At 39.6% G+C, this 10,791-nt stretch overlaps 1 protein-coding gene across 1 annotated transcript; it reads left to right on the top strand.

The window, feature by feature from the left end:
• Window positions 1–4,275: 4,275 nt before the first annotated feature.
• On the top strand, window positions 4,276–4,857 carry LOC120780740. The gene has a single exon (XM_040113000.1). It carries the CDS (start codon window positions 4,276–4,278, stop codon window positions 4,855–4,857), a length of 582 nt encoding a protein of 193 aa, XP_039968934.1.
• Window positions 4,858–10,791: the final 5,934 nt, after the last annotated feature.

Genomic DNA, 10,791 nt, shown 5'->3' on the forward strand with positions numbered 1-10,791 from the left:
CACTGCTCAATACGAGATAGCTGAGCGAATTGACAACATAAATATAAATCTAAAAAGTCATCAAAATGACTCAAGTAAAAACTTGTTTAAACCTCAAGCCAGCAATAACATGCAATACAACAGACACGTTAATAAAAGTCACACTTTCGTGTCAAACCAAACTAATAAATGGCAACCATTATGTGAAATTTGTAAAGGAGGTCACAACATAAGATCTTGCGAGAAATTTAAAAAACTTTCCGTTTCTGACAGGAACAATCTTGTCAGACAACATAAACTTTGCATCAACTGTCTGTCGAATGCTCATACGACAAAAGACTGTGAAAGCAAATTTAATTGTGTGTACTGTCAACGAAGACATCACTCATTGCTTCATATTACAAATTTTCAAAATATGAAGCAAAATCAATTTCATAAAACCACCGGGTTAGTCACTACAACCAAAAGTGATAAACCCGAAATCTCAAATCCCGAAAAAAGGGAAGAACAACCATGCTGCTCTAAAGCAGCAAAAATTCAAGCTCTTCATTCCGAAAATGAAAGCAAAATTCTTTTACCCACTGCGGTCATCACCATAGAACATAAGGGTGATTTATTCAAACTAAGAGCACTAATAGATCAAGGATCTCAAAGATCCTTTATTTCATCAAAAGCTCAAAATCGGCTCAAATTGCCAATAAAACATTCAAATTTCCAAATTTCGGGAATGGGCGGAAGAATTATCCAAAATTCGAACAAAATATGCCCAATTACCATAGTATCTCCAAATGCGGATATTAGAATAGATGCACAAGCCATCGTTCTACCGCAACTTACAAATTTTCTTCCAAGCTATGAAGTAAATAAAATACACTGGGAAAAATGCTCACATCTCAAATTAGTAGATCCCAATTGTCATACCCCATCACAAATCTACATATTATTAGGCAGTGACTTAATACCTCAAATAATTCTTGAAGGTATTGAGAAAATCTCCAATAAATTGTTAGCCCAAAATACAATCTTTGGGTGGATTATAAGTGGCCAAGTCCCTAAAAAAATCAATTCTTTCACCACACAAGTGGAAAATATCTCAAACGAATTTTTAAATAATCAACTTAAAAAATCTTGGGAAATAGAAGAATTACCCCAAATTACCCAGCTTTCAGAAGAAGACCAGGCATGCGAAGCCTATTACAAATCCACAACAACAAGAAACGAACATGGTCGTTATGATTACCATTCAAACCAACTTTCCCTGAAACCATAGCTCTAGGCCACTCTAGAATATCAGCAGTCCAGCAATTTTTAAACCTGGAAAAAAGCCTGATAAAGAAAAGTGAGCTTAAATCGGCATACGATAATGTGATGGACGAATATCTTGGCCTCAATCATATGGAAGAAGCTGTACCATACGAAAAGGTATCTAAAGGTAGATATTTATCTTTTTATCTGCCACATCATGGGGTAATAAGACCTGATAAAATTACAACAAAAGTACGAGTGGTTTTCAATGCCTCAAAGTGTACGAGCTCAGGCAAATCACTCAATGATACAATACACAGGGCCAACCTTACAACCTGATCTCATGCTGTTAATATTAAATTGGCGCATGTTTAAATACGTTTTTAACGGGGATGTAGAGAAAATGTACAGACAAATTCTAGTACATAAAGATGACCAAGATTTTCAGCGTATAGTCTTCCGCAAATCAAGTAATAGTCCAATCAGCGACTACAAACTTAAAACCGTCACCTTTGGCATCAATTGCGCACCCTATTTGGCGATCAGGACACTACATGAAGTGGCAAAAACAAATGCAACAAATTTGCCTTTAGCATCTTCTGTGTTGCAAACACAAACATACGTGGACGACATACTATCAGAAAATAATGAATAATGAAATAATAAAAGGCATTAAAAAAGAAGACTTATTAGATGCAGACTTCCTTAAATTTGAAAAGGCTAGTACAACTAAAACTCTAGGAATTCAATGGAATGCGATAACAGATCAATTCTCATATACAATTGAGTCAATATCTGCAATGTCCGCCATAACCAAACGCCAAATACTTTCCTCGGTGGCAAAACTTTTCGACCCCGCAGGATGGCTTTCGCCAATAATGATTCAAGCAAAAATCCTCATTCAAGAATTGTGGCAAGATGGCACTGAATGGGATGAACAGGTAAAACCTTTACGTTTAGCGAAATGGGTTCAATTTGCTAACAATTTACATACTATAGCTGAAATTCGAATCCCTCGATGGGTAAATTTCACCCCTAACATTAACGCAGAATTACACGGTTTCTGTGATGCCTCTGAAAAGGCTTATTGCGTAACAATTTACGTACGCACTCAGCACGATAACAAAATATCTTCACACCTCTTGGTAGCCAAAGCCAAAGTTGCACCATTGAAGACACTCAGTCTGCCACGGCTTGAACTGAATGGTGCTCTTCTGTTAGCAAAATTAATTTCAATTATCCAAACCCATCTCAAATTAAGCGATCATAAAATGTATCTTTGGTCAGACTCAGAGATAGTTTTAGCATGGTTAGAAAAACCACCCTATTGCTGGAAGACCTATGTATCTAACCGAATATCCCAAATTCTAGACTTAGTTGGCCCAGCAAAATGGCAACATGTTGCAAGTGCAGATAACCCAGCGGATCTTGGGACAAGAGGTTGCAAGCCACTGCACCTCACCAGCTCTGGTGGAATGGTCCAACATGGCTAACAGAATCACAAGAATTCTGACCAACGTCTCGAAAAAGCAAAGTTGCTCGAAAAGCGACCTCTCGAAAAGGGAAGCTCACTTCTCGTATTAAATCCATTCTTGGATTCTAAGGGATTAATAAGGGCACATGGAAGATTGGCTAACTCCAGCCTTAGTTATAACGAACGACATCCCATCATTATTCCAGAGAAATCCCGTTTTACTTACCTATTTCTAGCATATCTGCACCATCTTACACTGCATGGTGAGCATCGCTTAATGCAACAAATGGTCCGACAAGAATTTTATATACCGCGACTAAAGCCACAAATCAAAAGGACGATTTTCATGTGTAAACCATGTACCATGTACAAACACAAAATGCGTACGCAGATCATGGCAGCTTTACCACCTGAACGCTGCAACTATGCTCTACCCTTTACCATCACTGGGGTTGATTTTGCTGGACCTTTCCAGATAAAGGCCTCCATGTTAAGGTCTTCTTCATTTAAAAAAGGGTACGTGGCTGTCTTTGTATGTTTTACGACAAAGGCAGTACACCTCGAGTTGTGTTCAGATCTGACTACTGCGGCTTTTCTTGCAGCATTTGCACGCTTTGTCGGACGACGCGGATTTCCTTCAAAAATAATGAGCGATAATGGGAAAAACTTTGTCGGAGCCCAAAGAGCAACAGAGAAGGAGTTTATAAACTTCATGAAAGAAGTCTCCCCTGAAATAGTTAAAAATATGCACCTCAAGGGATCGATTGGCAATTTATACTTCCATGTTCTCCACACATGGGTGGACTTTGGGAATCAGCAGTAAAAAGCTTTAAGTCCCATTTAAAGAAAACGGCTGGTAATCATAAATTCAATTATGAGGAGTTTACCACACTACTCACTCGTATTGAAGCCGTATTAAATTCAAGACCTATATCACCACTCTCGCAAGATCCCTCCGATTTCACAGCTCTTACACCAGGTCATTTCCTCAAAGGAGCTCCTCTTCTCGCCATACCTGAGACAGAAGGAGACTCACTCACTTTAATAAATCGATGGGAAAGAATCAAGATTCGTCATGACGAATTCAGCCACAGATGGAAGGAAGACTATCTCAAAGATCTCCATCAGAGATATCAATGGAAAACGGCCCAGAAGGAAGCCAAGGCAGGAGAATGCGTAATCATACAGGACGAATGCCTTCCTCCAACAGAATAGCGACTAGGCCGCATTGAAAAGGTTCATCGAGGAGCAGATGGTCACATAAGAGTAGTCGATGTGCGAACACAAACCGGCATATTAACTCGACCAGTCACCAAACTGTGTTTTCTTCCAAACGGCGAAGAACAACTTCAACCAAAATCGCAAAATAACTCGCAAAATTAATCGAAAAATAATAAAACAATTCCGCTAATTCGAAAATAACCCGATTTATAATCCGTACATAAAAATAAATTCAAACAAGCGCGTTGAAGTTCAACTTATTATACATATACATTTGTATAGATATGTAGCTACAACAACTACATCATAACACTATAAATAAAATCAATTTAATGCAATCTTATATTCCCATAGAAATGGACGTAGAGAAGACCCAAACCACCTCCAACACCGTACGGTCCGAAAGCACTGCACCCAAAGCGTCGGCTGCACCCGTTGCCGCTCCAAGGACCAAAGTTATGCGCCCCCCGCCATCCGCCGCAGTAGTCCAAGAAATAAGAGAAGACCAGCTAGTAGAGCCACAGGGGTCTCCATGTTGCAGCCTGTGCCATCGCCCGCACGCTCTAAAACGATGCACCATCTTCCAAAGCATGAAGCCCGCTCAACGTCAACAGGTTGCAAGGGCTCACGGACATTGCATGACCTGCCTGGCAGATGACCACGCCACCATAGAGTGCTGGGCTGACGGTGCCTGTCAATATTGCCACAGGCCGCACCACACTCTGTTCCATCGATTTCCGACACGAGCCAATCACAACAATTCCCGTACCAGACCACGCAGCGATCCTATTCGGCGACGACGACGCACCCAACCAACCACAAGACGTACGCGGCCATCTCCGCCACGCCACGCTCATCGCCAGCAACAACGACGCTCAACAGGGTTGAGCGCTGTACTCAGTACACTACAACAGCTACAAAGGCTCCTAGCCGATTAATTCGCCTAGGGGGGCCGGGATGTTAACATGAGCTATGAGCATTCTGCAACATCACATCACCACACATCACGTCACGTCACAACACCTCATCACACAACAGCTCACAGCATACCCCAATACACACACACGCATTAAACACCGATCATTACTACAACACAACAACCATACGATTATTAACGAGACGACTCGTAATGTCAGCTAATATTCACCACCCAAACCATCAATAGGGATTGATCCGACCGGGATTGGCCTCTTACCGTTTCATCCGTAAAGAAAGACTGTCGTCCGCGAAATTCAGTTTTATCATCGTTTTTATCTTTGCACTTGTGCTACCGCAATAATCACCGCAATTGGGTTTTAATAAACCCCCAAGTGACGTGAGTGACGTGACGCAGCGAGTTCGCCAACCGTGTACCACCGTGGGTTTCGCAGAAAACCCAAACAAAATATACATACAATTATATATATTAATTACAATTAATAAACCTTTATAAGGTGTGTGGAAATCAGTGAGTTTCATTTCCCACCTCATAAGTATACTACAACAAGTAAGTATACTAGTGGCACTCGTAACTAGTTACAATGAACAAATCCCATCATTATTCCTGAGAAACCCATTTTCACTTATTTATTTTTAGTATATCTTCATCTGCTTACACTGCATGGTAAGCATCGCTCGATGCAACAAATGGTCCGACAAGATTTTTGTATGAGGCGACTAAAGCCACAAATCAAAATGGCTATTTTTATGTGTAAAGAATTTACTATATACAAATACAAAATGCGTACGCTGATCATCGCAGCTTTACCACCTGAACGCTGCAATTATGCTCTACCCTTTACAATTACTGGGGTTGATTTTGCTGAACCTTTCTAGATAAAGTCCTCGATATTAAGGTCTTCCTCATTTAGAAAAGGGTATGTGGCTGTTTTTGTATGTTTTACGGCAATGGCAATACGCCTGGAGCTATGTTCACATCTGACAACTGCGGCTTTCGTACGATTTCCATCAAAGATTATGAGCGACAATGGAAAAAACCTTATCGGAGCTCAAAGAGCCACAGAGAAAAAGTTAATAAACTTCACGAAAGGAGTCTCCCTCGAAATTTAAAAAAAAATTTGACCCGAAGGGATCGATTGGCAAATTATACCTCCATGTTCTCCACACATGAGCGGACTTTGGGAATCAGCAGTAAAAAGCTTTAAATAATGAAGAAGTTGTTGCACTTATATTCATATTGAAGCCGTACTAAATTCAAGACCTATCGAGTGATTTTGTGATATAAACCGAATAACTATTTTATATAGTGAAACTTTCCAATTTATTTTTCCAATTTCAGTGATTTATTATTTCGAGTAAGTAAACTGCAGTGTCCAGCACTCGAAGTGTAACCAATTCAAGAATCTATAAATTCGGTTTGGAAAATTATTTTCATTTATTTTAAAGTACAAAATGTGTGAAAATAATCATAAGTTCAGGACCAATTCACTTTTGATCGATATGACCTAATTTTGCCTTAACTATGGCCTTGAGACGGTCAAAACACGAATCACAATGGCTTTCTTCACCATCTCGAGACTGGTGTATTTTTTACTTCGGACCTTGCTCTCCAAAATGGCAAAGAGAGAATAATCCTTTGGATTCGCATCTGGTGAATTCGAGAGCCATTGTGTGGTCGTAATGAGGTTCGGAACGTTGTTTTTCAGCCATTCTTGGTTCACTCGCGCATTGTAAAACGGTGCTGAGTCTTGTTGAAACGTCTATGGTTTGCGACCGAAATGTTTGTTTGCCCACGGCTTCAAAGCAGACTCCAGAACATTTTCCTGATAATATGCCGCATTTACTTTGACGCCAGGCACGGTGAAAATAATTGGAGAGCACCGATCTGCGGTGACAGCGGTCCAAACCATTATTTGTGACGGGTGCTGCCTCCTGGGGGCCAACCGATGACTTAGATTCTCGTATGAACGGTCGGTTAAGTAAACATTTACGTTTTGAGAGTTTACAAATTGCTCAATTGAAAAAATTTTTTCGTCAGAAAATGCAATGTTTGGAATTTGACCGCTTTCGGTCAAGCGAAGCAACTGCTTCGCTCTCTCAAGTCTTACTTATTGCTGCTTCGGTGTGAGATCATGGGCCTTTTGGAACTTGTAAGGCTTGACCTTGAGCTCATTTTTCAATATGCGTCGGATGCTGCGGTCGGATATTTTCAGTTCTTTAGCCATTTGATTCGCACTTCGTCGTGGGTTTCGCTCAAGTCGCTTCTTCACTTTCCGAACCATCTCACGTGATGTTGCTGTCCTTTGATGACCACCTCCATGGCGTTTTTTGATGCTACCAGTATCATTGTAGCGAGTGATGGTGCGATAAATAAAAACTTTATTCACATTAAGGTGTTTGAGCTCACGAACAAATGATTTTCCAGCTAAATGTAAAGCAATCAAACTATTACGTTTGAATTCCATCGCTGATCACTTTTTTCGCGTCCACTTTTGGCAAAACGCTTTTGTACACTTGTGAAGAATACTCCGAACTGTCATTCAGCAAATTTATAAACAGCTGATTCCAGTGCGACAGCTGCACAAATTTATACCGCAAATCTACATTGATTTCCCTTGAGACTTATTTATTGTCATTGCAAAAGCAGTATGAATCAGGAATTGCAATCGTTGAAAACTGAATGGCCTATCGCTCGTTTATACTCTGGAATATTTCTTTCAATCTTAAATTTTAATCAATGCTTTATTGTACATTTTTAATGTGTACACTAATTCCATGTTGTTCTAAAACTACGCGTTTCATTCAATATGTCCCCAGTTAGATAATCCTTAAATTAATTCCACAGTTCAAGAGGATCGGGCGGAAAAGAGCGATAAGTATTCCAAATAAATCTCGTATTTGAAGCGTGCTAATACGAATTGTTTTCCACCAAACCAAGTTTTTTTATGTTGGACCTAGACATTTTACCATTAACTATTTGTAAATTTTCAATGAATGGTGGACCTCCTACGTTAACCAATAACAAACGCAAATGAAAATATTAATCAGTTTTTAGATACATTGCAGAAACTCGTCCTAATGCATCCGATTTTTTTAAACCTGGATGACCTTGTGTTGTTGAAAGGTTTTATTTGGTTGCCAAGTATAATACGAGTAATGTGGTGGCACTTCAACGTAGAGTAACGTCTTACCAAACGGATGTATTACATAGGTGGAGATTACTTTGAAGGCGAAAAAATAAATATTGATGGATAATTAAATTAAAAAAAAAAAATATTTACAATTTCTGGGAGCCCTTTTGTCACAATTTAAGTTAAAGGATGTTGTTGACATTGTAGCTGATAGCTTCAGTTCTTTCTCTCTCTCTCGCATTTTGCGGAGTAAACTAAACACGCTGTCTATTTTCAAGATCAACAGCTAAATGTTGAACAGTCGGATGCCATTCAAGAATGTACAAGAATGAAAATGATGATGAATGAAACCAAATGATAATCGTCACAAACCTTCATTTATACTTATCTAAGAGGCAAGCGTGACGCATTTGCATACACAAAAAGAGAGAAATGTGTGAGTGCGAAGCGCTTGACAAGCTGGCCGACTGAGGTAATGCTCGAAAATTCTACAAAAAGATGCGGCGACTAGCAGAAGATTTCAATACCAGAGCATACTCTTGTAGAACCCCCAAAGGTGATCTAGTGACCGATGCCCAGAGCATACTTTAATTATGGCAGCAAGCCTACTGAATGGCAGTGAAAGTATAACGTCAGGAGAATCGGGTTCGCCGGTTTCCTAATCGATGACGATGGAGCAGACGTTCCATTGCCCGACCAAATGAAGAAGATCGAATAGCAATTACCCGCCTAAAGAACAACAAAGCGGCGTGGGCCGATGGATTGCCGGTCGAGCTAATCAAACACGGCGGCGAAGAACTGATAAGGAGCATGCTTCTTTATAGAATATGGTCGTACGAAAGCATGCTCAACAATTGGAATTTAAGTATGCTCTGCCCAATTCACAAAACGGGAAACGCCACAATATGCGCCAACTAGCGAAGGCTAAGCCGCCTTAACATTGCGTTTAAGGTTTTATCGAGCGTATTGTGTGAACTCCAACTGATTGGACCTTATCAGCGTGGCTTTACGCCTGGAAAATCTACAACTGTCCAGATATTGACCATGTGCCAAATCTTTAAAAAGACCCATGAAAAGAGAATCGACACTCACGACTTCGTCGATTTCAAAGCTGGCTAGCTAGCTGGGTGCCTAGTCGCTGTTTATAGTCTTAACTACGAAGTCGTAGATAATTTCGTCTATCTTGGAACCAGTATTAACAGCAACAACATTGTCAGCCTCGAAATCCAGCGCAGAATATCTCTTACCAACAGGTGCTTCTTCGGACTGAGTAGGCAATTTAGATATAAAGTTCTCTCTCGACGAACAAAAACCAAATTTTATAAGTCTCTCATTATTCCCGTCCTCCTATATGGTGCAGAGGCATGGACGAAGACAAAAACTGATGTTTCTGCGGAAAATTCATGGTCCTTTTCGCATTGGCAACGGTGACTATCGCATTGGTATGCAATGGTATGATGAGCTGTACGAGATATACGACTACATTGATATAGTTCATCGAATTAAGAGACAGCAGCTATGCTGGCTAAGTCGTGTTGTCCGAATGGGTGTAAACACTCCAGCTCTGAGAGTATTCGACGAAGTACGCGTTCGGGGAAGCAGAGGAAGAAGAATATCTCCACTCCGTTGGAAAACCCAGGTGGAGAAGGACCTGGCTACACTTGGAATCTCCAATTGGTGGCATCCAGCGAAAATTGTTGTATACTCGGCTATAAGCGCGCAAGGAGAAGAAGAGATGAAACGTGAATCACTTGGCATATTTAAAGCTATTTTAGAAACTGACTTTAACAACTTCGAGAATTAGAAGAAACTTTGGCACAAATATATTTCAGCCAAGGGAGATTACTTTGAGGGAGATGACATAGAATTTCATGAATAAATTAGGAATTTTTAAATTGTGAACAAAGGCTTAGCATTTTTTGCTCATAGTAGTATCATGCATTTGAGGATCATTTGAATATACTTTTCGCTGACGGATAGTAATGTATAATAATAACAAGAAAAAACGTTAACTTCGGTTGCACCGAAGCTAAATACCCTTCACAGGTGCATTTCTGTTAGTAACTATGTGTTCAGTTTGTATGGAAGCTATATGCTATAGTTAACCGATCTGATCAATTTCTTCGGAGATTACATTGTTGCTTTAGAAAATAATATGTACCAAATTTCGTGAATATATCTTGTCAAATGGGAAAGTTGTCCATACAAGAACTTGATTCCGATCGTTCAGTTTGTATGACAGCTATATGCTATAGTTAACCGATCTGAACAATTTCTTCGGAGATTACATTGTTGCCTTAGAAAATAACATATATCAAGTTTCGTGAATATATCTTGTCAAATGTGAAAGTTGTCCATACAAGAACTTGATTCCAATCGTTCAGTTTGTATGGCAGCTATATGCTATAGTTAACCGATCTGAACAATTTCTTCGGAGATTACATTGTTGCTTTAGAAAATAATCTATACCACATTTCGTGAATATATCTTGTGAAATGTGAATCTTTTCCATACAAGCATTTGATTCCGATCGTTCAGTATGTATGGCAGCTATATGCTATAGTTAACCGATCTGATCAATTTCTTCGGAGATTACATTGTTGCTTCAGAAAATAATATATACCAAATTTCGGAAATATATCTTGTCAAATGTGAAAGTTGTCCATACAAGAACTTGATTCCGATCGTTCAGTTTGTTTGGCAGCTATATGCTATAGTTATTCGATCTGAACAATTTCTTCGGAGATTACATTGTTGCCTTTGGAAATAACATGTACCAAATTTCGTGAATATATCTTGTCA

The sequence above is a fragment of the Bactrocera tryoni genome, unplaced genomic scaffold, assembly GCF_016617805.1.
Source record: "Bactrocera tryoni isolate S06 unplaced genomic scaffold, CSIRO_BtryS06_freeze2 scaffold_25, whole genome shotgun sequence".
Lineage (NCBI taxonomy): Eukaryota > Metazoa > Arthropoda > Insecta > Diptera > Tephritidae > Bactrocera > Bactrocera tryoni.

What these genes read in the sequence shown, in the direction of transcription:
- LOC120780740 (XM_040113000.1), top strand. Translation starts at nt 4,276, where the DNA reads ATGGACGTAGAGAAGACCCAAACCACCTCCAACACCGTACGGTCCGAA.